This window comes from Mus musculus, chromosome 2, assembly GCF_000001635.26.
Source record: "Mus musculus strain C57BL/6J chromosome 2, GRCm38.p6 C57BL/6J".
Lineage (NCBI taxonomy): Eukaryota > Metazoa > Chordata > Mammalia > Rodentia > Muridae > Mus > Mus musculus.
This window is the reverse complement of record NC_000068.7, coordinates 65,494,857-65,522,540: the sequence shown is the minus strand read 5'-3', so window position 1 is coordinate 65,522,540 and position 27,684 is coordinate 65,494,857. Positions and strand designations below refer to the sequence as shown.

Here is a 27,684-nt window from a genome sequence, read left to right as displayed (position 1 = left end):
GTAGAATCTAGAAAGGGAGGAAAATGAAAACTTAAGAGTGGAGAAACCTATCTGGGACAGGAGCGTGCTAAGGAAAAACTCAGTACATCAGCAAAGACCTTACTTAACTGTGGTGTATTGGTACCCAAACCAGAGCGTTGTGATGCAGGATATACCATTCTCATCACTTCCCATAAGATCACATGTTCTGACATGTGAGGTTATTTTAGACAACTGTACAGAACGGCATAACAGGTGATCTCACTGACTTATTTCTCACCTTTTGATGGTTTCTCCTTCTTAATTTAAAATGATTGATTCTTAGCACTTTGTAAAGAGTGAATAAGGATGACATCAGAGTGGGAATGTCTGGCTGATTCCCCCTTGCTCTTCTAAATGGCCATAAATTTGACTCTCTTGTTCTTTCTTTTTTTATTTTTCCCCCCTTTGGCTGGTGTCTCAAACAGATTTCACCTGTGAGCAATCAGCTAAAGTGTTCTGGAAATGAAAGCCTCGTCCATCACAGATGATGACTCTGGCTTTCGACAATTCCCATAAATAAAGGGTGATTGGTAGAAATAGCTGCACTTTCTGTTCCGAACCCCACCATTGCTTCTTTCTTTCCCAGACAATGTCCAGAAGGGTACATCTGTGTGAAGGCTGGACGAAACCCCAACTACGGTTACACGAGCTTTGACACATTTAGCTGGGCCTTCTTATCGCTGTTTCGACTCATGACTCAAGACTACTGGGAGAACCTTTACCAGTTGGTAGGGACTAAATTTGCACAAGTGGGATTTGTGTTGATGAAATCAGACAAAATGATAAGTACTACTTTATAACACTCAAGGGTACTAACTAAGGAGGTCACAATATTAAAGGGAATAGCCCTAGAGTCCTCCACATTCTCTTCTTCTCCCCTTCCCTCTGCTCTTTTTCTCTCCTCTCCTCTCCTCTCCCCTCTCCTATTGCCTCTCCCTCGCCCTTATATCAACTACACACAAACTCACATATACACACAATATAGTAAGTTTTATAGATAAAAGACCTTTTGCCTATGGGTTTCCTTCTGGAAGTACAGATATTTAAAAATAGATACAGAAAAATCATATGGGGAGTTTCTTATATGAAGTATATATATTCACATATGTACACAAACATACATTATACAAATGCATGCATGGAGAATTTCTTATAAAAAGGACATTTAACTAAATCTATAGACTGGGGAAGCATGGCGTTTATAGTGTTGTCCTGCTTTTGGAACCGTAATAATGATACTTTAATGTAGATTAAACAAGTACTATTTTGAAATATATTTATGTCAAATGACATGGCAGTCATACTGCTGATAAACTGATTTCTATGTTTGTATGTATGTATTTGTTCATTTTTAACTATTAAAAACTATTTGGTCAAAATAATTGGATATTAAAAAACATCAACTTCCTAATTTTTAGCTATTGCAGCCTGATTTTATCTCGGGAATACTATAGTAAAACATTAATGAAATTATCGCTTTTCTACACTAGACATTACGTGCAGCTGGGAAAACCTACATGATCTTTTTCGTCCTGGTAATTTTCTTGGGCTCATTTTATTTGGTGAACTTGATCCTGGCTGTGGTGGCCATGGCCTATGAGGAACAAAATCAGGCCACACTGGAGGAGGCTGAGCAGAAAGAGGCGGAGTTTCAGCAGATGTTGGAGCAGTTGAAAAAGCAGCAAGAGGAGGCTCAGGTACTGAGTGACAGTTGCCTCTTTATTGCTCTTTTAGTTTCTTGCTAGGGATCGTTGCCTGTTGTAACTGAGCGGGCGCTACCGTTTTTTTGTGTTGTATGGAGCTATTGACATTAGAAGACTCCAATCTACTCAAAAGTGTCCATAAAATTTGAGTCAAACTTTTTAGACATCATAATTAGCTACAAGGGTGGTGTTCATCAAGGATGAAGCTTATTATGAAATATTCCTCACAGAAACTGAGGGTGGGATTTAAGAAACACAATTAAGATTTCCAACTACTAATGTACCATTTCAATAGCCACCTTTGAAGCGGTGTCCTGTAGTTAATTTATCTCTAAAGTTTTCAAGAAACCTCTATGAATGGCTGCTTTTTCTAAGGCTTCCTTGGAGTTTGTATATTCTATATTGTTGTTTAAACTAAGGTACCAGAAAGGCATCTGATATTAAGTAACAATGTTTTTTTTCAGTGCTGAAGTTTATTTAGGCTGGAGATATAGTGACTGAGACATTCATACTTTAAAGAACTGGGAACACAAGATTGGATTAAAACGTGTGGGGGTGCACTCTAGTTACTGCAAGAAGAAGGCTGTAGGGAGACATACAGGAGCCTGACCAATGTCTGCTTATTGTGGCCATTCATCCCTCCATCCCTCCCATCGCTGATAGGGTTGGCCAAAGCTAGTCATTTCATGGGCCTTGATTACAAGCATTTTTTTACAGTTATAATTTGTACTTTTTTTCACAACTAACGAAGCAGAACAACTTTCTGTGTTTTTCTTTTGCTTCTGTGCCTTTCTTTTCTGAAGTGTGTGCTGGAACCTTCCGACACTTCATCTTCTTCCTTTTCTTTGGGTTGACTTTGTTTTCATTTTTAAGGTTGTTTCTTTTCTTACTGAGTCTGACACGATCATTATGTACTATAGTCACAAGGCTTTGACATACGCGTGCTTTGCTGGTGCTGGTTGTCCATTAATCTGATAATAGGTTTAAAGTAAATGGTTTTATTTTCATTAAGCAGAGTTTATTACATTTCTTTGACTTTTTACCTTTAGATTTAATGCTTTTGTTATGACATCTAAACTTTTTTTTAATGAGAGCCTCAAATTTGCCCTATATTGGATCCCAAAGTTATACAATGTTCTGTATTGCCTTGTGCTCAGCTCACATTCTAAGTGAATGTGTGTGTGTGTAAAATGTTGGTTGTATATATTCTGTTACATAGGAAGGTTATTACTTCAAAACCATATTGGGAATACAATATCATTTCTCTGCTAAATTGACTTGGCATTTTGTCAAAAGCCAGTGCCCATATGTGAATCTGGTTGTATACTCTCATCTGGCTAGCTGATGTATTCCTTATAGTCTCTCTTACACCAGCACTGTACTCTCTGAACTGTTGTATGTTTATAGTAAGTTTTATAGATGACTGTGTTATACTAATATCTTTTCAAAGATATTTTGATTCTTTGTAGTTCCAGATGAGTTTTAAAATAAGCTTCTCCACTTCAGATTAGATGGTTTCTAGCTCAATATCTTCCAGTTGACCATCTTTGTCTATATTGTCTAATTTGCTGTTAATTTTACCTGGTGTACTTTTTTTCATATCGGACATTGTGGCTGTCCCTGAGTAGTATGTATAGTGCAGTTATAGAATGACTTTAATGCCTTTGTCTCTTGTCTGTTTCTGGTTTTGGTATGCTTTGATAATTTCTTTGTGTGTTTATCATGTGTTTCATGAGTTTATTTTCCTTTTTAAAGTTCTGAAAATACTAAATTAAATTCTAGAAAGTTCATTTGGGAATTGCCAGGTATTTTTATATTCGTGTAAAAATCCTTGGTCTTTGTGACGAGACAGCTCCAACATGAATTAGCAATTTGACGTTTCACATCTTCTAACATTTGAAGATTTGGCAGATAGGACCAGAGTGGAATTTAACATAAAGATGACTAGTCACCTACAACTGCATGACAACCCTTCCTAAATACTCCACTCAATGTTCTTTAAAATAAAATTCTTATCAATCCAAGTGGTCAGTACTTGGTATGTAGCTTAGTATGAGTGGAGGATGCCTTCTCTCTAATATTTACCTCAGGAACACACCCCCACCCCACCCCACCCACTCACTCAGACAGAGAGAGAGACAGAGAGAGAGAGAGAGAGAGAGAGAGAGAGAGAGAGAGAGAGCTGAGTAGTCTCAGAACTCAAGGAGGATCTCAGAAGAACTCCACAGTTCTTTCTTCTTTAGCCCTTTCCTTAGTTGCCTGTTCTGTGAACCATGGCCACCTCGGTTAGCCTGTATTCTTAGCTCTCCCCCCCACACACACACCCCACCCAGGAAGTGTACAGAGATACCCTTCCACTGCACTTCCATCTACAAGTTCAAGATTTTATGACTTTCAGCACTGTGGAGCTTGGTGCTTCATCATTTCCCAGTGTTTTAAACCATCTTGACGAGAGCTTTAGGGTCTTCAGAACCATCATTTTTACCTACCTTTTCATTTTATTTATTATCTCAGGACAGGGCAAATCTAGCTCCTGCTATTGCAACTGGACTAGAAGTAGAAGCCCATGTAAAACGTTTCACCTGCCAGCTTCTTATAGTTTGTTTCTTTCTTTGTTTGTTTCAGATGAATAGACAGACCCTTTCATTATCATTTGAATTACAGTGTATAATTGCAATAATAGAACCAAAATTTAACTTTTCAACAATTTTGAGTTACTTGTAGGTGCTACATTGATAACACAGCTTAAAGAGTTTCCCCTGAGATGCAGCCACTTTGTGGTAAAATATGACATAAATTTAAAATGTACAGTCTTTTAAACTTGAGAAATGAAACCCTAAGCTAGGTTTAGACTACTATAAATAATAAGAATTTAAAGGAGCTGGTTGTCTACCTGATGTTTAAATCATCTAAAATGTGCCATTCTCCACTAAATTATCAGGTTTTGGATTGTAGTGGCCAAATCAACATGATATAATGTTAGCTTTGGATATAATGCTAGCTTTCTGTCACTTAAAAGACAATTTAAGGAAGGGGGCACTGGAAATCAGAGTACTAAGTCCATTTTAGTGTTTTATTGATGGCATGATTAATAATGATTGGTGAATGATGGGAAGAGAAACGAAAGCTACTTGATGCATTGTGAGGTTGTGTGTACCTCAATGAAGCCCAGGTCTTTCCACTATCTGGGACCCTTTAGAACGACCCTCGAGCCAATGACCGCATGAAACACAGCATTGCTTTCATCTGTATTTAATGTTTGTTAAGGGTCCTGTAGGCTTACTTGTTTTGTAGAAAAGAAATGTACACAGCTCAGTGGATTCACAAAATCAAATGCAATTTTTGAAAAAATGGAAAAGTTAACATTAGCCCAAAGTACTCTATCCTCAATCCCTATAATTATACCCTGTATTTAATTAGTGACTTACAAACTTCAATATTACCCAGTTTAGCCTATTCCAGGCTCATTAGATATACTGGGAAAATATTAGAGAGAGCTATAGGATGCAATTTGAAATCATGATATTTAGTAGATCTACTACCAGATGGTAGACTTGAAGCAAGTCTTATGACTTTGAATGGGTTTTTAACTTGATTCCATATTTAAAATGAAGAATTAGTCATGTGATTATGTTTTTAAAGATTTATAGTATAAATTTTACAGCATGAGTCATAAATAATTGACCTAAGAAAATGTCACCTACACCAACATTAGCACTAACTTGTTATTGATTATAAGAGGAGTTTAGGATGTTTAGAGTGATTGACTATTAATCTGAGCAAGCAGGAAGTTGGCGGCATCAACAGGTACAGGGACATGAGCGACGACAGGAAACATCTGCCTTTGAGGGAGTTGGCCAAGCTCTGGGAGTCGAACCAGTGACAGATTTGAGCTGATGAGTGACATGGAAAATGTGTTGTGTCGAAGGTTGCTTTTGTTGCCTTAAAAAAAATCTGTTTTGGCTTTGAATTGTTTAAACTGTTACTGAGACTAGGCAGGGAAATTGTGTCATGTGCAAAACAAACTCCAGACATGATTTCAGTGAATGATAATTTCAGGACCGTGGCCAGAGGGTATTAGCACTATTTCCTACATTTCCAGGGACAAACAAGTCAATAAATGATCAACTCTGACAGTTCTGTGTATGTGTCTCTATAAGGAGGAAAGGAAAACTAGGACTTTATTTGGATACATGTGTATTCATTCATTCAGCAATACATATTATGTACCTCATATGCCTAACACCCTCTGTGCTGTGACTTGCTTTGTTGCACAGACTTGGTTATATTTTGCAGCATCTTCACTATTCCTCATCCATCTGCATAATTTAACAAATGATGGAAAACCAAGAATCCAAAGAAATATTGACTACCTTACTTATACCATGTTATAAACAGCTAAATGCTACAGAAAAGTTTCAGTTACGACATGGAGGCCTTGCCTCATATCAATGCTTAAATCAGGGACCCTTCATGGGCCCAGTGCTTATTATAAACAAATATCTAAATTCAGGATGGGACTCAGTATCCAACAGCCTACTGAAATCTTGCTGATCCCAGAAAAGCTGCGACACGGTGTGTTTCAGTTTAATGCTTTTTATTTTAGTGGACATAAAGTTGAAAAAATTTACTAAAGTGGGCTTGCTTCTTCTCAGGAAGGGACAAAGCACACAGTGATGACAAAATTTGTTAAATGGGTTTTACCTGTATCACTTTCTGAAACATAAGTTTCCCTACAATCTCACACAGCCGTTCATGAGATCTTGAAAACCAAGGCTAAGTTGTCCCCCACTCTACACTACTGTCTGTCAGACAGTTGATTGTAAGATGCCATTTAAATCTCTGCTCAGAGAACATTTGCTGAGGGCTTTCTAGGTCAGGTGGCACACCAGCCACTATGAAGGAAAGAGTGAAATGCCCATGTGACTTCCAAGAGGAAGATAGGAAAAACTGGTAGATACATTAGAATTATTTATACTTGCTAACGTCACATGTAAAAAATGTGACCAATATTTTCCTAATTTAACCTTTTCTGCTCTGAGCTTCTGTATAAAAACAGGAACACACTTAATGGGCACTTGGCTCGATACATGTTATGTTGTTTCATATCCTTGCTACGTCATGGTTGGTTGAATCATTTCCAGCCTAAAATTATTATTCCTACAATAAAAAAATACAAAACTTTGCCATGTTTTTTTTTTAAACTACAGATCTGGCTTTGTTTCATTGATAAATCCAGAAATTCAAAACTAGTAAGACTGAATGATATGGAGATACACAAAGAAAATAAATGAGATGTTCTCATACTCTTAAGGAAAAGAATAGTGAGTTGTTTATTGATATGCTTATCACTTATAACACGAAACTCGTAAACATTTAAAATTTTACAACCGAAAGTGATATGCCGCACTGTCTCGAATTAAAACATAGGACTAGGTATTACCCAAGCCAAAGATGTAAAGGAACTAGCCAGTCCGTGATGGCCCTTCCGTGTAAGGTAAAAGAACCACACAGACTGAAGGTTTGGGTTGGGTTGGGCTTGGGATGAGGCCCATGTAGCCCAGGCTTGCTTCAAATTCCCTGTCCTCCTTCCTCTGCCTCCCAAATGCCAGGGTTACAAATGTATGCCACCACACCCTAAGCTTTAAATGTCACAAAACTCAAAGGAAGCCAAACAAATGAAGCAGGTCCATGAGCTCATTCACGGTCACGGGGAAGAGGAATAGTCCCTGATAGAAGAGGGACAGCCGTCAAAGAGATCTACCTCGGAGGAAGCAGGTGCTGCTAATGTAGACAAGCTCTTTCAGGTCAGCAAACGTCTCTTGAACTAACCTCCAGAGAATTTAGTATTATTAAAGGCCAGTCCAAAGCAGATGCTTCGCTGGGCTGTTCTTGCTTTAATGCACATTGTGTTATGCCCTTTAAAAAGGTAAAGGTTATTGTTAAGTAAACCAGAATACAGGATTCTCTCTCTGTTGATCATAGGTGGCAGCACTCTGGCCTGCATTCCTGCTCCTGGGTGTACTCTAAGCTTCTTGCCTTGATTCTCAACAGGCGGTGGCAGCTGCCTCAGCAGCGTCCAGAGACTTCAGTGGGATAGGAGGGTTAGGAGAACTTCTGGAGAGTTCTTCAGAAGCTTCCAAGTTGAGCTCCAAGAGTGCCAAGGAGTGGAGGAATCGGAGGAAGAAGAGGAGACAGAGGGAGCACTTGGAGGGAAACCACAGACCCGAAGGAGACAGGTTTCCCAAGTCGGAATCAGAAGACAGCGTCAAGCGAAGGAGTTTCCTGTTCTCCCTGGATGGGAACCCGCTGAGCGGCGACAAGAAGCTGTGCTCTCCCCATCAGGTATCGCGGTCTGATGATCTGTAAATCACTGCATCGGGTTTTTATAGCTATCTATACTGTGTCCTTTGCATGACAGGGTGCGGGCACCATCGAGTTATTTAAATATCTATCATTAATTGTCTTAGAAAGGGATTTTGAAAAATTGATTCAGGCAAAACTTTGAGATAATTGTCATAAGCATCTTACAATTTTGAGAGCATATCATTGAATTTTTTGTTTTAAGTGTAGCCAGTTTCTCAAGATATGTCACTGGGATTATATAGGAAGCCTCGATTCCCTTTTCTCTTTTAAAGTACTCTGATAAGCCGGGCGTGGTGGCGCACGCCTTTAATCCCAGCACTCGGGAGGCAGAGGCAGGCGGATTTCTGAGTTCGAGGCCAGCCTGGTCTACAAAGTGAGTTCCAGGACAGCCAGGGCTATGCAGAGAAACCCTGTCTCAAAAAACAAAAAAAAAAACAAAAAAAAAAAAAAAAGTACTCTGATAAACTTGGCTTCTTTATGAAGCTTCTGCTTTGGCTGTAGGAGATAATGTTATAACATATGTATGAGTTCTGGAAAGGAGTGTCTCAAGACGCTTTTTATGTTTCTTTAGCATAAAAACTCAACTTAGGAGTCTCCATTGTCATGGCATGTTACATAGGAACGAAGAATTACAATCTAACTGCTCTTGAAGAGGGAACATTAAAGTTAGTTAATTAGTGGTGGGAATTACAGTCAACCATCCAATTCACAGTACCAGTTTTAGCATATCTTTTAGGTCAGAGACAACAAAGTAGTTTTGACTTTTTTTTTAACTTAAGGGTTACAAAATTCAAACAGTAAATAGTACTGAAAACTGAGATAAATGCCCTTGTACTTTGGGGTCTATTTTATCTACTAGTATATTGTGTACCATAAATTACAAACTCTTCAAATTATATTAATTTACTCAAAAACTATACACAATCATCCATGCCTTGAGGGGCATGTCAAACAACCAATTTAAAGCAAAAACAAACAAATAAAAAGCTGTAAGTCAAGCATAACATCCTCTTAATAAGGAATAATACTTCAAGGAAATTAATAGTGACTGCCATAAAACATGAGTGGCAATCACAAATTTTATCCCAGTAGAATACTTGGTTATTTTCTTGTTTTGATATTGTCTACTTTTAGGCAGGGTCTCACTCTACAGCTAAGACTATCTTTGAATTCGTAGCTTTAGCTTTGAATTCATTGTTTTAAAGAGCTACGTAAGCAATAGATAGGAATCCTATGTAATTAAAGGAAAATTAAAACTGATGACTCTTAATGAAAGGGACTAAAATAGTGTTGAATAATTTCAGTCATTTATGAAGGCACATGCATATTGTTGATGTTTGCATGACAACTGTATGTCTTTTGAGAGTGAGATTATTTCCCTTCTTGTTAAGCACTGTCTTGGTTTCTTTTCCAGTAGCTGTGATAACAAAAGTACCATAAGTGAGAATGGGTTTATTCTGGCTTATGGATCCAGGTTATAGTCGGTCATTGCAGGGAAGTCAAATGGGAGCTGGAAACAAATGGGAGCTGGAAACAGCTGGTTCTGTGTCATCCATAGTCAAGAAACAGAGCCATGATTCTTTCTCTTGCCACTCCCCTCTCTTTTCCTTCAGTTTAGGACTCAACCCATGCATGGTGCCACTCACATTTAGGACTGTTTTTTTTTTTTTTTTCACTTTGATTAACTCAAGATAATCCTCCACACATATATTCAAAGGCCCATTCTCAAGGAGATTCAAGATTCTATTAATTTGAGAATTAACACCAATCATCACAATTGCCATATAGGTAACAGAAAGCTCTCTAGATGTTGAAAATGCCTTAATGAAAAACCAGATTCCATTCACTGATAAAATGGAACTTTATTCTAAAGGTTGATACAGGAATCATGTCAGACATGTTACATACTATGTTGGATGATGATTAAATACTGTGAGAATGGGAGCCATATAATTGATGATAAAAGTTTAAGTTGGATGGCTTGAAATGACATTCTAAGATTTTGGAGGGGTCAAGGGAAGAAGATATACCATGGGACCCCTTCCTGGTCCAGTGGAAGGGATGTTGCAAAGTCTTTCTGTGAGAATATGCTCACAACCCTCACAGAGCAATGAGGCTTGGGTAGTTGGTGCTGGAGAGTCACAGAGAGGAAAGTGCAGAAGGAAGGTAGCTGGTAGTTAATATTTGAACACTAAAAGCTAAAGTAGTATGTGCATTTGAACAATTCCTTGTGTAGTTGTAGATAGATGGTTGAAAGATGACAGATGAGTCTGGGATAGCTGGGTAGACCTTCAAACATAAAGGAAATACTAATGAGTGCTGACTCTCCAAATATAGCTGAAAAAGAAGGCATTAATACAGTACTCTCAAGCAGTTCCATGCCAGAGACTCTTTAGAGTGTTTGCTTTGTAGGTGTCAAAAAGCTCAAAGCAGAGAAACGATTAGTTATGGTCACCCTGTCTTCCTCCACTGATGTGTGAGTTAGAATGTTATTTTACATTTATTGCATGATTTACTTGTACAGGCATAACACACAGTCATTGTAAATCATGAAACAGTTATATATATAATGGAGAGCTTCTTCCTTGGGACTTTTATCCCTATTGTTTGGATGCACTGGGACAGAGTATTTTAGACCAGGGGCTTATAGCTATAACCATATATAGTTGCTGATGTATTTAAGTTGAGAGGTGGCCCAAAATGAGTGTTCCCCACAAATACTCATTCTACAAAGTCTACTAAAACACCTGTTAATTCCCTGCATCATCTTCATCGTTCACAACCCATGTCGGGTTTGGACCTTACATACCCGGTTATGTCACAGAGAATCAGAACTTTCTCTTCTATTATTGAAATTTGAGAAAAAGTCCACACACTTATCTTTTTAGAACAGAGGAAAACAAAATGAAGCCGACACCTGTAATTTATGTTCTGAGAGGCACGAGGCGAGGAGAAATGGTCCTTTAGTTCAGCATAAAAGCTTTCTCTAGAAAAAAGCTTGCCACAGCTGCGGGTATTCCCTAACTCTGCCGCTTCTCACAAGGGTGTTATTTTTGGTTTATTTTCTCTGAATACTATTTTTGTTATCTTCTTTTTCTGGTTCTGTTGCCTTGAAAGCTGTACCCACACCCATTATTATACTTTCCACAGAGTGAAAAGAAGTTCAAATAAACTCAAAGATCTGGACCGCCTCTGGAAAATACCCAGACATAAAAGCATGCTAGTTTAAGACATGTTCAGATATGTTATACACGTAAAACCATATCATATACTCCAAGGATTGTAACATAGCAGATTCTCACGTCCAAAGGCAGTTTTAGAATACAGATAGATTAAGATTAATATACTTAACCTTCCTAGAAATTAATGTAAGTTGTACCAGAGAGAAATGTAGTTTATACTTCCCTGGGAACAGAATCTACCTGAGTTTAGAATTGGCTGGAAGGTGGCTTGAAAAATCCAAATTACATAATCACATTTACTATGTCTTCACTGTGTGTGTTTGTGTGTGTGTGTGTGTGTGTGTGTGTGTGTGTGTGTGTGTGTGTGTGTATAGCAAAACATCGGAGAGTGGGTGGTTTACACAGATCTGTATTTTGACATAAAATCTGGAGGCTGGAACATGATGATGGCTTCATCCTGGTTTTTGAGAGAGCCTTATGAGTGGAAGGGCAAATGACCTCATTCAGAAGAGATAAAAGGGGAACGAACTCTGTGATGTGTAACTCAGAAAAGCATTAATCTATTCATGAAGGCTCTATCTCTAAAAACTGTCCCATCATGAGATTGTGTTTCCAACAAATGAACTCTTGGTATATATAGTCAAATGTACTCAGAATTCCAAATTTAATTCCTCAGAAATACAGTTTTCAAAGTACAGGGTGATTTGTACGGGTTTCAAAGCACTTAGCCTCCTATAGCCGATATTTTATGATATATGTCAAGGGTAGGATTAAGTATGTCAGCATTCTGAAAGTGAAGGACATACCTTTTAACTGGTTTCACACTCTTGTTTGAACTGGGTGCTGTAGAGACACAGTACAGTTTTGGCACACCCTACAGCTACTGGGTCCTGTAGAGAATTTACTCAACAAAAGACACATTTCAGAAGGAAAAGTGCCTTTTAAGAAGTTCCAAAGGACAAAGGCAGACATCTGGGGAAAGTTATACACATACAGTTAAAAAAATGAGAGCCAAGACAATCAGTCTAGGCTAATCAGGCAGAGAAATAAAAGAGAGAAAACAAAGCCAAACTGAATCCAAATCTGTTTTTCCTGTGTTTTCTCCACTAAGATTATATTTGGTTTTATACTGGAGGAGGAAGTGGAAGCACAAATCAGTTGCCGCCAGTGCTTGATTAATGAATTAACATATATGCATATATGTTAATGTATTTGTATATATTAGTCTCTTCTGTTGGGATTTGATTTGTTTTTGGGACACAATCTTGCAAAGCTGCAACACAGACTGACCTAACGTTCTCAATTTTCCTGCTTCTGCTTCCCAAGGGCCAGGTATAATAAGCCTGTGCCTGCAGCCATGTTTCAGATGTGGTGTGTGTGTGTGAGTGTGCATGTGTGTGTGATTATAGTGATGCGAAGAGAGATGTGGGGCAGGGAATAAGAGAACAAGAAAGGAAGCAAAAAAGAAATATTATTAATAATGATGGGGAGAGCAATATTCCATTCCAATAATATTCCATTGCTTGACCAGGCATATTTTTAGAAACTATCACCAAAGTAAAATTAATCCCGAGTTATTCAGTGCAGTTCAAAATCCATTCAAAGAGTCAAAGAAGGATATAAGCTACATCCTATTTTCTGTTATTAGGGAACAGCTTATCTCTTTATTTGTAAATGTGTATAATAAATGTGTTTGTAGCCCAGTGGAATATGCTTGCCTAGCCAATGCTGAGCAAGGCAGGGTTACATTACCCATCCCAGGAAGGGACAAAAATCAAGGAAGACCAAGGTGTCTTTATTTTGAATTACCTAGCTCTCATTACTGGAATTAACATGAAGTCACAAGAATCACTTTCTTTATTCCAGTCAGCCCTGTTATATACCTTGGTTCTTTAAGCTACTGTTAAATTCTTAGGAGGCAGAGTACCACAAAGAACATTAAAAATCCTCTTACATTTGCTGTGACACATAGACGCTCAGATCAAGTGAATCGCTGATCGTCCCGTTGGAAACGGTTAGACAATCTAACAGATAAGTTCTGTGACATGCTTCCAGGGTGGGTAGAGACAAATGGGTCTTGAGCCCTTCCTGGGAGAAGCCAGAGGAGAACACAGATGCAATGATATCTCTTTCAGCGCTGTAGCTATCAAGGTGATGATTAAAGATTTTTACAATTTGATATAAATCTTTAGAATCCAAACAGTCTCGAGGCATTTTTTTCCCAAGTTGCATGCCTTCAGATCACAGAACTGAGCAGTGGACCTTACCTCCTACTTATATACCCACTCCCCTCCTCTCAGTGTAATAACACTCCATCTCACAATTGGAGAGTGAAGTGTAGCTGAAGTGCTTGTGAATTTCGTCAGTTGTGAATCGGGAGTCTTAGAGTGGCATGCCTTATAATGAAATCTATCCTGACATTTGCACTGTGGCCTTCAATATATAAAAGGAAATCTATGTGTCCCTATGAATTCCATTTACCTGTATTTAAGAAAAAGCTGACAGTGACCCAAAAGCAGTTTCTGCAGTCTTAAGATTTTTATTAAACAATTATGTCCCACCCTGCCCCCTGTCCCCTATCTCTTCTTTCCTTGCTTTCTCCTCAGTCTCTCTTGAGTATCCGTGGCTCCCTGTTTTCCCCAAGACGCAATAGCAAAACGAGCATTTTCAGCTTCAGAGGTCGGGCGAAGGACGTGGGGTCTGAGAATGACTTTGCGGATGATGAACACAGCACCTTTGAAGATAGCGAGAGCAGGAGAGACTCACTGTTTGTGCCGCACAGACCTGGAGAGCGACGCAACAGTAACGTTAGTCAGGCCAGTATGTCATCCAGGATGGTGCCAGGGCTTCCAGCCAATGGGAAGATGCACAGCACTGTGGATTGCAATGGTGTGGTTTCCTTGGTGGGTGGACCCTCAGCTCTTACGTCACCTACTGGACAGCTTCCGCCAGAGGTGATAATACATAAACCAGCTACTAGTGACACTTTACTAAAATTGAAAAAAAATAAAAAAATTTCAGGCCTGGGCAGATGAACCTGTTCTGTGATCCTAATTCCTCCAAATGAAAGTGCTTAAAAGTAACATGATTAAGTGATCTAGAAAACAAAACAAAAAACAAACACGCAAAAAAGCAAAACAAAACAAAACCCAAACTTGATTTGTATGCAACTATCAGCTTTCTAGGTTAAAAGTACTCAAAATTTAGAATCTGAGATAAAGCACATATCTACAACTTCAGTAGATTTGTTACAAATACAATATAATGAGCACTTTCACAATCAAATCTTCATTATAAATGTTTCCCTTAAATTATATAATCATCCATCAGGTCTTATTCTAAAATGTTGTATTCTTAAAATTAAATATTATAATGACAAATGTATTGACGATGGACAGTTTTAGACATCTGTCTATATTATAGTGCTGTTTGAAAAAAAATTCCAAAATAAAATGTGTTGATGAAATAGCATATGGAAATAAAGAAATCTCAGGAAAGCACACACATTTCATTGTACATCTGTGTTTGTGCATGGAAAAAATGGCCCATATATGTCAGTATGTCAATATAGCCTCAAAGAAAATAACTCAGCCTTGAGACTATATAATACTATCCAGTTTTGTGGAAAGATTGATCTATTTCTCACTGCTATAAGTTGAAGAATAATTTGTATTTGAATGAAAAACTAATTACAGCATGCTTATAAAAAAATTCCCCCCTAAACGTTGCCATGTTGTTTAAAATGCTTGCGTAAAATAGTTGCTTTATAAAATTGCATCTAGCCAGTGAGCGCTTGTCAAAGGATCTGTGGTCTTTAAAAGAAAACATGTTTATAGAATATGATAACCTATGTAATATCTTCATGTATTATCACTTGAGTTTGTTACCTGAAATAACTTGCACGAAGCATGATTGTCCAGAGAGATGCTATATATTCTTGTGTTGTCAATGGAGAAGGGTGGTTTGAGCCATCAGTATTTGGTTTGCAGGGTACCACCACTGAAACAGAAGTCAGGAAGAGAAGGCTAAGTTCTTACCAGATCTCGATGGAAATGCTGGAGGATTCCTCTGGGAGACAAAGAGCCATGAGCATAGCCAGTATCCTGACCAACACGATGGAGGGTAAGATGCAGACTGTGAGATTCTACATTGAATTGGCTGTCTGCTCCAAACACAGGTTCTTTTTTTTCAGACAGTCTAATGGATTTTCAAGTATAAAATTATATATATATATATAATTTTAAATATAAATTATATATATAATGCATATATATATATATATGCATATAAATGTATATGTGTGTGAGAGAGAGAACGAGAGCGAGTACATCTTTCATATTGCTTATAAACTTGAGTATTAACCTAGTTCTCTTTCACTTGAATTTTTACTTTGCCTGCAGAGTGGCATTTCGCCCCCTTGATTTCATAGCATTGAAGACGTTTTCTAGTGTTATATTACCCAACAGAGTAAACCCTTTCTTCTTACAGCCTGAGTGTGTAAAGGTAAATGATATCAGGATTAGAGAGGGACAGCAATGAGTTGGACAAAGCCAAGCCTGTGTTCCATTCAAATGAGGATTCCCAAAATGCACCTTTTCCATCATTTGTATTCACAATTGTAAAAATCCTCTAAAAGACACTTGACACAAACATTTGGTGGTCTTATTCACTGTTTAAAATTCCCATAAAGTTCTTTTTCAAGTACTATTTGATAGTGATATATTGCATTTTTGTTTCATTATTACTTATTTTGAGGTTGAATATTATATTAAAGTACTTGCATGTATTAAGAGAAAGTAGGTCAGTATCAGTGTGCATTTTAATGAACATTTTATGGATATCCATATGTAAGAAGGTAAAATATATAATAATATTGTTTTCTGTACAGTCTATTATCCCAGTTCTGTGTGTTTCTATGCCCATAAATAAGCATGTTTTATCAGACAATATATTATTTACCAGAAACATTATTTTTTTCTGTTATTTAATATTTTCTTCTTTGTTACCCACCAGAACTTGAAGAATCTAGACAGAAGTGTCCACCATGCTGGTATAGATTTGCCAATGTGTTTTTGATCTGGGACTGTTGTGATTCATGGTTGAAAGTAAAGCATCTTGTGAATTTGATTGTGATGGATCCATTTGTTGACCTGGCCATCACCATCTGCATCGTGTTAAACACACTGTTCATGGCCATGGAGCACTACCCGATGACGGAGCAGTTCAGCAGTGTGCTGACGGTGGGAAACCTGGTAAGTGCTATCAGGGAGGAGCAGGGGAGGAGGAACAGGGGGAGGAGCAGGGGGAGCAGGGAAACAAAGAAAAGCCCTCTGTGCTGTCCCGGCCTGAAAACTTTATCTTCTTTCTTCACAAGAAGATCCATCTAAAAGACTATTCCAGCACCCCTCAGAGAGAAGAATTTCATCTGTGTTGAGACTGATTGTGCAGGACAGGAACTTTGTAGATTCGCTATGATATCTAATAGTTAACACCTCCTTACACTGTGAAGGATTGCATACTGGAAATGAAGGCCCAAAGGGAACATGAGATCCATAAGATTTGAATTTACAGGGTCTTCCCAGAACCCATACCCATTGAAACAATAGCCAAAGAATCAATTTCTACTTTTTTTTTATTAGATATTTTCTTTATTTACATTTCAAATGTTATCCCCTTTCCTAGTTTCCCCTCTTCCCCTGCTCCCCAACCCACCCACTCCCATTCCTGGTCCTGGCATTCCACTAAACTGGGGCATAGAACCTTCACAGGACCAAGGGCCTCTCCTCCCATTGATGACCAACTAGGCCATCCTCTGCTACATATACAGCTAGAACCACAAGTTCCACCATGTGTTTTCTTTGATTGGTGGTTTAGTTCCAAGGAGCTCTGGGGATACTGGTTAATTCATATTGATGTTCCTCCTATGGGGCTTCAAACCCCTTCAGTTCCTTGGGTACTTTCTCTAGCTCCTTCATTGGGGACCTTGTGCGCCATCCAATGGATGATTGTGAGCATCCACTTCTGTATTTGCCAGGCACTGGCAGAGGCCCTCAGGAGACAGCTATATCAGACTCCTGTCAGCAGGCTCTTGTTGGTATCTGCCATAGTGTCTGGGTTTGGTGGTTGTTTATGGGATGTGAATAAGTTAATAATAAGTATCCTCAGTGGTAATCAACCAAGGAAAAAGAAATTGTTAAAATGCACTTGTAGGACTTTCAGTATGGGAAGGTAAGTGATCGTAAGGAAGACTACATACTAAGATGTATTTTCAAACAAGTAACCTTCCTGGTTTTTTTCCAGACTTTAAAACTGGCATCAGTTAATCTGTTCTTTCCCAGATATGCCTAGAATTTGGTTTTGACAACATTGACTCGTTCTATTATATTTCATGATGACTTCTAGTATTCAAAATCATTTTGGCAGCCTGTAACACATCTATAACATCATCCTTAAACCCGTGACTCACAAATAGCTCAGTATAGAGTTCATTGCTAATTATAAAATACTGATAACTGTTTTGCTATTTAATCTTCAGTGGGCAAACATCTGTATGTTTGTCTTTCTTTAAAGGCTGCTGCATCCCTGCAGGGCTCCAGGGATGGGCCTGACTGGGACAGTAAGGAACTAAAGAAAGGTAAACAGACACATGGACACAGATTTGCTGGGATTTGGTGGAGCAGGCTTTCTGATGGAGAAACTTCAGCTACCGAAAGCTCAGTGCATTTATTATACAGATTTGAACAGAGAGGTGAAGTAGTTGCACATGGTTGAACAAGGAGGCAGGGTTATGACACACAGCTGAAACTAGGAGGCAGGTATAATCAGTCTCAGGAGACCCAGCCTTTGTTGAGGAACAGTATTTAGACTGTAAATATGGGGTAGGCAGAAACTATGGTAGATGTTTTCTGAGCACACTGTCAACCTCATGAACCACAAATGCACCAGAAGAAGGTTTTGCCCTTCGTTTGAGCCTCAAACTCCCAGGATGAGTGCTTAACTCATTTTTTTCCATGGTTCTGAGGCTAGGGTTCTTGACTTGGTGGCTCATATCAACAATACATATTCACTCAAGCCTTCATATACCCAGGGCTTCCTGTGGTCACCCACAGAAGTCCATGGAAGAAAACCACCCAAAGACTTAAATACTTTTATCCATTTGATTTTGGCTAGCTTCCTCTTTGAAACATTCAGCAGCTGTCAAAATATGGAAAACTGGACTATGAGAGACTTGGACTATTTAAAGATGCTATTTTTTATTAGCTATCTTTTTCATTAATATACAGAAAAACAGACGTAAATTTATCCTATAATTGAATATGTCAAATCTAGTACCAATATGGGAGACAATAGAATGATAATGAATGTCCTCTTTTTCGTCCAATGAATCCTCAATGCCTTTTTTTTTTTTTTTTGAGACAGGGTTTCTCTGTGTAGCCCTGTCTGTCCTGGAACTGTAGACCAGGTTGGCCTCGAACTCAGAAATTTGCCTGTCTCTGCCTCCCAAGTGCTGGGATTAAATCCTCAATGCCTAATGTCCAGAAATCTTTCCCACAAACTATTTGGGATAAATGATTCTTTACTGTAGTTTCTGGGAAGTACTTTTTAACTGGGGCATATAACTCTCCTTTGAGGAGTCATAAATGAAAGTGGATGCTACTTGGATTGTTAAGACATGAAGCCTTTTACATTATTCTTTCTGATCAAAGAGCTCTAGCCAGGGTTTAAATGCAAATATCTCCAATTGTGACCAACAAATGTACTCTATAAAACAGTTTTTCTTATTATTCCTATCAATTTTGCATTAGAAATCCCCAACCTTTAGGGACATAAAGTCTCTAATGATGACTGTGCCTTCAAAATAGGATTATCAGAAGTAGGCATGCTGGCACACAGTGAAAATCCAAATGATCAAGAGGCTGAGGCAGGAAGGGCCACGATTCCTAGACCAGCATGGGCTACATAGTAAGATGCTGATTCAAAACAAAAGAGAGATAGAGAGAAGAAAACAGGGAGGGAAAATGAATGAAAAGAAGTCCTAAGGCTCTTGATAGTTGGAAAGCATTTTGGAAGTTAAACCTTGAGTCTCGTGAGTCTGCTCAGTGTGATGGATGTAAAAGCTAATTGTAAGTTAGATACCTAATTCCCCAAAATATTAGACTTTTTTTTCTTCTGCCTGATTCCACTTCTTTCCTATTATCTCTTTCCTAGAGTTTTAACTTAGTAGTTGGGTTGACAAATATTATTAAATTAACATCTTCTTTTTACTATCCCAAGAGCCCTTGAATGATGGGGGTAGACTTAACTCATCAAACACAAAAGATGAAGGACCAAGCCTTGTGAAGGGTGATGATGCAGCTGGGATGCAGAAACTGGTTGTGGGGACAGGGCAAACATTTGTAGCGTTTCTCAGAACTAGGGTAGCTCACAGGTGGCACATCTCACACCATTTAATCAAAAAGAGATAAATTCCCTTTTGAATTCTGGCACAAAGTTTTTAAGATAGAACTGTGTTGAGCATATTTCATACTCACTTCTTGTATAACCAGCCTTAGAAGGAGGACTAGGTGTGGCCGTCCCCGAGTAGTCATTCAGGTGGAGGAGGGATTAGTCCCACCAGAAGGATGGAAAGGGATATTGGGGAGACATTGGCATAAGTAGGCATACTTAAAACTGATCTCAACTTCTCTGTACTGTTTGATGCAGGGGAGTATCACCCTTTTCTTCAACTTTAACACCTATAATGCTGTGATGCTGAATTTTTTCCGTTTATTTTGTTGGTCATGCCAATCACCCCATTCCTGATATGCTCTGTGGCCTCTATTACTGGTTTCTGGATGCCTTGCATCATTTGTGATGCTTTTCACTCAATATTTTTATGTCCCAGCAACTTTAGGGATGATACAGTCTGCAGCACAAGCGTTATTCCTCTCTGTGCACCCAGCTGACACAGATCATTGGCCAAGGATTGCTTTAAGCACTGTGTGGTCACAGCTGAATGGCCATCCTTCCTACAACTTATGAGAATGCTGTCATCCTTACTTGAATTTTGTGCCACGTTTAACAGACCCTTCTAGCCACAAAGCTAGAATTGTTAGAGCTACTAGGACTTAACCTTTTCTTTGTTTCCCATATCTACTTGATATGAAAATCCATTATTTCTTCCTTCAGGGTATTTTTCTTTTACTCTTAAAAACTTCAAAAATATTTCTGGCATTCATGTCTTGTTTCCTTTATAAGCCCTCTCAGCCACATCAGAGAAGCCTTGTCTCAACACCGCACAAATGCCACGCCAAAGTTTATGTATTTAAATAGTTCTCTGCTCATTGATTTCTACATCCACATTTAGAATGTTCTCACATCTCAAGTCCTATTCTTCCAAGTTCCTCTTCCTCCTCTTTCCCTTCTCCCATGGCATTCAGCCTACGTTAAGCAACTTTATCTTAATTCCTAATAAAATTTCTTACACCAGAAGCTGTGGTTTTTCCATCTGATGTGAATTTCTCAGTGGCAGACAGTGCAACCCTTTTTGGTTTGTGTCTACATTGTAGATTCTCAATAAACAAATGACTGGTTATTTCTACTCCCAAAGAGGCTGCTTCAGGAGTCAGGCTTTCATAAAGATAACAGTCACTTTAGATTCAACAGCCTCTAAGATCGGATTATAGCTGTCTCTAGATGAATAATATACTCTATGGAAATGTACAAAACTCTGAGCTTTGTTCTTTTATTGTTGTAATGGGTGCCATGATACCCATCTCTGAGGCTGCTGTGCAGGTCAAATGAGGTAATCTGAAAGAATCTAGAATCTGTGCCCAGCATCCAGCATGCTCTCATTGAACAGCTTCCTTCCTCCCACATGCACACCATTAACCTCTTGAACCTTTCATTGAAGTGTTGACGGAAAATATTTCTGCTCTTACCCCTTACGTTTTCCCCAGGATATTGGGATGTTGGGGAAATTGAATAAATGAATATTTTTCAAAATTTTCCAGAATATAGATGGAAATTGATTTTTTATGGTCTTCTAATGTTGAAGCTGTTGCACATGTAAGTATAGGGATGATACAATTTGGATGGTAGGATAATCAGGGAGAAAAGCAGAAGCCAAAAGAGTTTCAAATCTGAGTCTTAGTGAAAGAGTTCATTTGTCCTAAATTATACATCATAGATGATAAATGGCTATACTTTGTTGGGAGTTTATTGAAGCTCCTGATGCATGGTAATTTCAACAGGCTAGCCTATTGTTTCTCACATAACTGTGTAGTGATTTATATATGAAGCTATAAAAGTATAGGCGAAATTAAGAACAAAAGACCAGGAAAGGGTTATGGAATCTTCTGGCTTGACTTTGATCAAGGAGTTCACCTCTCTGTAGTCTGTTTCTACAATTTATAAATACTACATTTCTGCCCAGATGATTGGATTGATTCAATTTGAGTATCTGAAAACTTCAAAATCCCTGTTGAGTCTCTCTCTGCTACTCTATATTTTATAGGGGTATTGTCTTTTGGTTTGTTTGGTTGGTTTTTTGACCATTTTAAAATTCAAGCTCCTAGTATAGAGATCCTATAAACCAGTCTCTGCATCATATCATGTTAGAGAAGCTCTACCATAACATGTTACTTGACATTACTAAAACTACAGAAAAATACAACAACATTACCAGTGCTATTGGGACCTACATACATCAGAAATTTTTAAGACAAATGCTTGTAATTTTGAAATGAGAATGTTTATTCAAATATTCTTAAGGAGAAGTTTCATGGTGGTATTACATTTTTTGATGGAGTTCTGGCTTATGCATTTGCTAGCTGCGGGAGAGCTAGCCATCTCAGCAGACCCGAAGAGATTAATTTTGATTTTCTGTAAGAAGATATTGAGGATCCTTTAGCTAAAGAGTTCCTAGCTTGTTTTAAAGCATTTCTATCAACAGGGTGCCTATTTTAAATACTCTCTGCCTCTGAAAGTTTTACAGAAATCAAATTCTTTAGAGTTAGAAAACTCATTGAAGGTTAAGCTGGGAAGCTATTTGTAAAATAAATAAATAAATAAATAAAAATCCCATGATGAGCTACTGTGCTACTGTATAAAATGAAAATATCGTTTTTTCAAAATGTATTCCACATTGCTTACAGTATATTTTACTTCTCTATGAGTGACACATGACTAACAGCAGCTAATATATGTTTCTGAAATTGGCATTTCCTTTTAAAATATTTGTACAATTTAAAAATGAGATATTGGTTATCTTCGTGCTTTTAGAAGAGTAGGTCTGGATTTTTAAAAAGAAATACGATGTTTTAGCATACCAAATGATTCTAGTAAATTATTTTGACAGCGCTTCCTCGAGATGAAGGTTTATCTGCTTCAGTAACTTTGGCTTTACTGCCACAGAACAGACCCTTTACCTATAAAGAATTAGGATGACCATTTTAAAAGATTTTGGCAGAAATAATTTCCCAGCCCATCATGTGTTTACGTTTTTATTTCCTGAGGTTTCAATTTTGAAATTAATGTTTCATGGCCTCTCTTTTATTTGTTTCTATCGTCAAATACACATTTCTTCTATTCTCACCATATTATTCTTGATTATGGATGTGCAATACTGAGAGTGTTCTCCTGCTCGTTCCAATTAAATCTGCAGTCCCTTTCTCTATTAATCCATTAACCTTAATTCTGAGGCAGGCAGCCAGAGATCATTGTTACAAAACATTTGTGGCAGACACTCTTTTGTTTCAAGAATGTTTGTAAAATACAGAAACAAGCTGCAGCCCATTAAAGAATACTACAAAATTTACAAGTAAAATGCATATTTTTACTGTTTTTAAGTAATTTTTAGACTTACAATAATATGTGGATTTATTCTCAATAATGCATTTTGCACCATTCTTTTATAGTATTACAAAAAAAAAAAAGCAAATGTGCTATTTTGTAGATGCTTAATGTACCACCATGGCAATAACACCAGAGCCATTACCCAGGCTCAGATGGGAAACTGTGCGCAGTGAAAGGTTTTAAAGTCTGTTTTCCCTAGAAACCCAGCTGATTTGTTAAGTAAGACAAATCTATTTAGCACAATGCCAGCTTGTGGGGAAAATCTCTAAGTCGATATTGATTTGTTTTGTTTAGACCTCAGATGTTTATATTTGCTATGATTTAATGCTCTTGGTGAATTCTGCGACTTCTGTACTTGGAGCTGCTCAAGTGTTGCTCTCTGTTCCCCTCCAGGTCTTCACCGGGATCTTCACAGCCGAGATGGTCCTGAAAATCATCGCAATGGATCCCTATTACTATTTCCAAGAGGGCTGGAATATCTTTGATGGAATTATTGTTAGCCTGAGTTTAATGGAGCTTGGCCTGGCAAACGTGGAGGGGCTGTCCGTGCTTCGGTCCTTCAGACTGGTATCTTCTGCTCTCATCTCTCATGAGCATAGCATTTATTTTTAAATGTGTGTTTATAATGTGTATTATAGTTCATGAAATAGCGTTTTTAATCACACAAGTCAATATCCCCAGGAAACGAACAACCATTTAAGGCTACCACGATAAGTGTAATCTGTTTTCTAGAATAATAAAAATGATTGATATATTCCACAATTCAATACGTAGATGTTAAAAAATATATATGCTCCTTCTAAAATGGGTTTATACTCTGAAATTGTTTATATTTTATTATATCTGTGAGGTGACGAAAGAAAAAGAAAAAGAAAAAGAAGAAATGCAAATAAAAAATGTTGAGCCCCAGTTAATGTCAGGATTTTAATCAATTCAATTCTTATTGGAGGAACTACTTTAAAGCATGTAGAAGCTGAGGATAGTGGTCATATCTCTAACACCAGTACTTGGGAGGTGAAGCCAGAAGAACTAGCCTAGATTTACTCTCAGATATATTGTAAGTTTGAGGCTAGCCTGGGCTACATGAAACTGTATCTCATCCAACACATAAAAAAAGTTTGATATATTTGGTATATTAAACAATGATATAACAAAATGTTTAGAATTATAGCAAAAATAATTGGTAAAAGTACCTACTATATATATATATATACATATATACATATATATGTATACATATATACATATATGTATTTTTTAAATTTAACATAAGCTTTTAAAAATCGAATTATCTTACCTTTTTAAAGAAGAAAATGTAATTCATATTTTCAACATTCCTTTTCAGTTTCTAGAGTAGAATCTGAAGTGACAGTTGATGCATTAGTAGTGTCTGTTGTGTGCATCTGTCTGTCATTCCATCCAACGCTTTGCCCACCTGTAATTAGAGACCCTTTCCACACAGGCAAAGGGGCCCAGAGGGTCTGCGGCAGTCTGTAATTAAAGTATTAATTTTTCTTAGGTCGATCTAAAATGAAAATAAGTAAATCTAAAATTAGATTTATAAAGAAAAAAATGTGCTGAAATAACGACTTGATTTACAACCCTAATATTATTATCACCTTTTTGTTTGGAATCTACATTATGATCAACTCATAAAATAATAGTCTAGCTTCCAAGTGTACTACATTTCCTTTTATTTCATTACAGCTGCGAGTCTTCAAGTTGGCAAAATCCTGGCCCACACTGAATATGCTCATTAAGATCATCGGCAACTCGGTGGGCGCACTGGGCAACCTGACCCTGGTGCTGGCCATCATCGTCTTCATTTTTGCCGTGGTCGGCATGCAGCTGTTTGGAAAGAGCTACAAGGAGTGTGTTTGCAAGATCAATGAGGACTGCAAGCTCCCGCGCTGGCACATGAACGACTTCTTCCACTCCTTCCTGATAGTGTTCCGCGTGCTGTGTGGGGAGTGGATAGAGACCATGTGGGACTGCATGGAGGTCGCGGGCCAGACCATGTGCCTTATTGTGTTTATGTTGGTCATGGTGATTGGGAACCTTGTGGTACGTATGTACTGCAGATCTTTGTGAATAAGAATGAGTTTGGGGCGTAGGAAATATAATGGCTTAGGCAGTAAATATCCCGCCAATTTTACTGCCAGCCACTGAGTGTCAAATCCCCTTACAAGCAATCACTGAAGAACCATCTTATTTAACCTCTCTGAGGTCGAAGCTCCCTGTCTGTGACCATCGGATAAAATGCTCATTCTATGGAGGCTATTAGGCAGAGGGGTGCATTTAAAGCATGTTTGGGGTGGAAAACACTCTTTACTTTTTTATGTCGAAAAAAATGTATCTTCTCATCTAGGCTCACTGTATCCTGATATTATTTTCATATGACAATCTCTTTAAACCCTAAAAATTCAACTACTTTTTACATGTCATAATTCACATTGTCTTATTTAAAGGTGTGGATTAGACAGAAACTCTAAGGACAAGCTTTAAAGAAATAAAGTATTCTACTTTAGCTGTGGTTTCTAATTACTGTAGGGTACAAAATATGTTCTTATCTGCATTTGCTTTACTAAAAAGAATTACATTGTAGGATAGGCAATTACATGCACACAAACATATATATATGTATATGTACATATATATATATATATATGCAAGCATACACAGAAAGAAAGAGGCAAGCACATAACACAGAGAGACAGAGACAGAGATGAAGACAGAGAGACACAGAAGGAGCAGATTTAAAATATCTTATTCCTTAGACTCTAGAAGTGGATGGGCAAACTGCCTTTAGTTGCGTCCCCACCGCTGAGCCTCCTTAGCTTCAGTTAATCACATTGGATAAAAGGAATAGATTTGAATGCAAAAGAGAACCTAGTGGGGAGAAGTGGGATGGGTAGGTGTAGTAGGGGTGGGGGTGGGGTAGGCGTGGTCAGTGTGTATTGTACACATGAATGAAATTGTCCAAGGACAAATGTAAATTATTTTAAAAGCCCTAACATAAAGGTATGTGTCCTAATACTTAAATTCCTGAATCATATATAGTAAGAACCTATATAATAAGGTCTTCCTTTTGAGGAGTACACTTCAAATAATACTCAGAAGAATAATAGTGGGATATATACACATTCTTTTCTTTTCTTTTTTTTGGGGGGGGGCAGTTCGAGACAGGGTTTCTCTGGAGAAAATTAGATAGCCCTACATTCAGAACAAAATATGATTTTTAAATAGAAAGTAACCCAGAGATCCAAGTTTGCACTTGTTCTCCTACTACATGAGGAAACTCAGTAATTACATTTTAGGCTAAAAATGTCCCTGTGCACAAATATCCTTTTACATCAGACATGATGAGTTATCCCTGTAGTAGCTACAGACCACCAGGCACCCACCGCTGGGAGTCACAACGACACTCCACAAACCTGAGGAGAGGAGGGGTTTGCATTAGATGAGTCTGGCTGAACCATAGAACGTTTTAGAATTTTCTCCACTTTCTACACTATTTGAACAACTAAATTTTAAAGTCTGCTTGATGGGAAATGTGTTAACCCCTTGTGTAATTTGCTATCTCTGCTGTTACAGATTGTAGCCACTGGACCAAAGACATCTATGTTTCTACCATATACTGGTTTTGTACATATTAGCAGGTTATTCAATGGACAAGCTAGATAACAAAAATGAAAAATACCAATTTTTTTTTTTGGTGGTATGGCAAAAACCATTGAAAGTGGGATTTTTGTCTTCTCATTGGCGAGTCCCAGTAGATTTGATTTAGTTGTTTCTTTTTTTACCCTGTTATTATCAGTGGAGAGGGGCTTCTAAGTTACCATTCCCCTTTACCACATGTAGACATAATCATGCCCTCCCAATATTGTGTGACTTTAGTGTGGCGCCTGGTGTACACTAATCATTTGAAAGCATTTCATAAAACCACGGTAGCAAAGATCTGTGCTCCGTGTCCACCCACGGACTAGCCTTACCCGAGTGTCAGTTTTAACACGGTCCTTTCACTCTTTTGTTTTTAGGTTCTGAACCTCTTCCTGGCCTTATTGTTGAGTTCCTTTAGTTCAGACAACCTTGCTGCTACGGACGATGATAACGAAATGAACAACCTCCAGATCGCGGTGGGAAGGATGCAAAAGGGGATTGATTATGTGAAAAATAAGATACGGGAGTGCTTCCGAAAAGCGTTTTTTAGAAAGCCGAAAGTGATAGAAATCCACGAAGGGAACAAAATAGACAGCTGCATGTCCAATAACACGGGCGTAGTTGAAATAAGCAAAGAGCTTAACTACCTTAAAGACGGTAACGGAACCACCAGTGGCGTGGGTACTGGAAGCAGTGTGGAGAAATACGTAATTGATGAAAATGACTACATGTCATTCATCAACAACCCCAGCCTCACCGTGACGGTGCCAATTGCCGTGGGAGAGTCTGACTTTGAAAATTTAAACACGGAAGAGTTTAGCAGTGAGTCAGAACTGGAAGAAAGCAAGGAGGTAAGCGTGCTTTTCAGTTCCGGCCACCACTTTTTGCATTATCTACACAGTATGGCTACTCTGTAT

The 27,684-nt window shown here is 38.1% G+C and overlaps 1 protein-coding gene across 9 annotated transcripts in view; it reads left to right on the top strand.

Annotated features, from left to right (window-relative positions):
- Scn3a (sodium channel, voltage-gated, type III, alpha) overlaps window positions 1-27,684 on the top strand; it is a 110,474-nt gene that overhangs the window by 45,051 nt on the left and 37,739 nt on the right. For 3 of the 9 annotated variants that reach the window (NM_001355166.1, XM_011239391.2, XM_006499031.4), the window contains exons 9-17: window positions 608-749; window positions 1,512-1,718; window positions 7,779-8,069; window positions 13,879-14,226; window positions 15,262-15,394; window positions 16,286-16,524; window positions 23,501-23,674; window positions 24,815-25,171; window positions 27,145-27,618. In NM_001355166.1, the coding sequence (NP_001342095.1) occupies window positions 608-749; window positions 1,512-1,718; window positions 7,779-8,069; window positions 13,879-14,226; window positions 15,262-15,394; window positions 16,286-16,524; window positions 23,501-23,674; window positions 24,815-25,171; window positions 27,145-27,618 (2,365 nt within the window). The remainder of the gene's footprint in view (window positions 1-607; window positions 750-1,511; window positions 1,719-7,778; window positions 8,070-13,878; window positions 14,227-15,261; window positions 15,395-16,285; window positions 16,525-23,500; window positions 23,675-24,814; window positions 25,172-27,144; window positions 27,619-27,684) is intronic. The other 6 variants (NM_018732.3, NM_001355170.1, NM_001355168.1 and 3 more) reach the window with 4 other exon arrangements.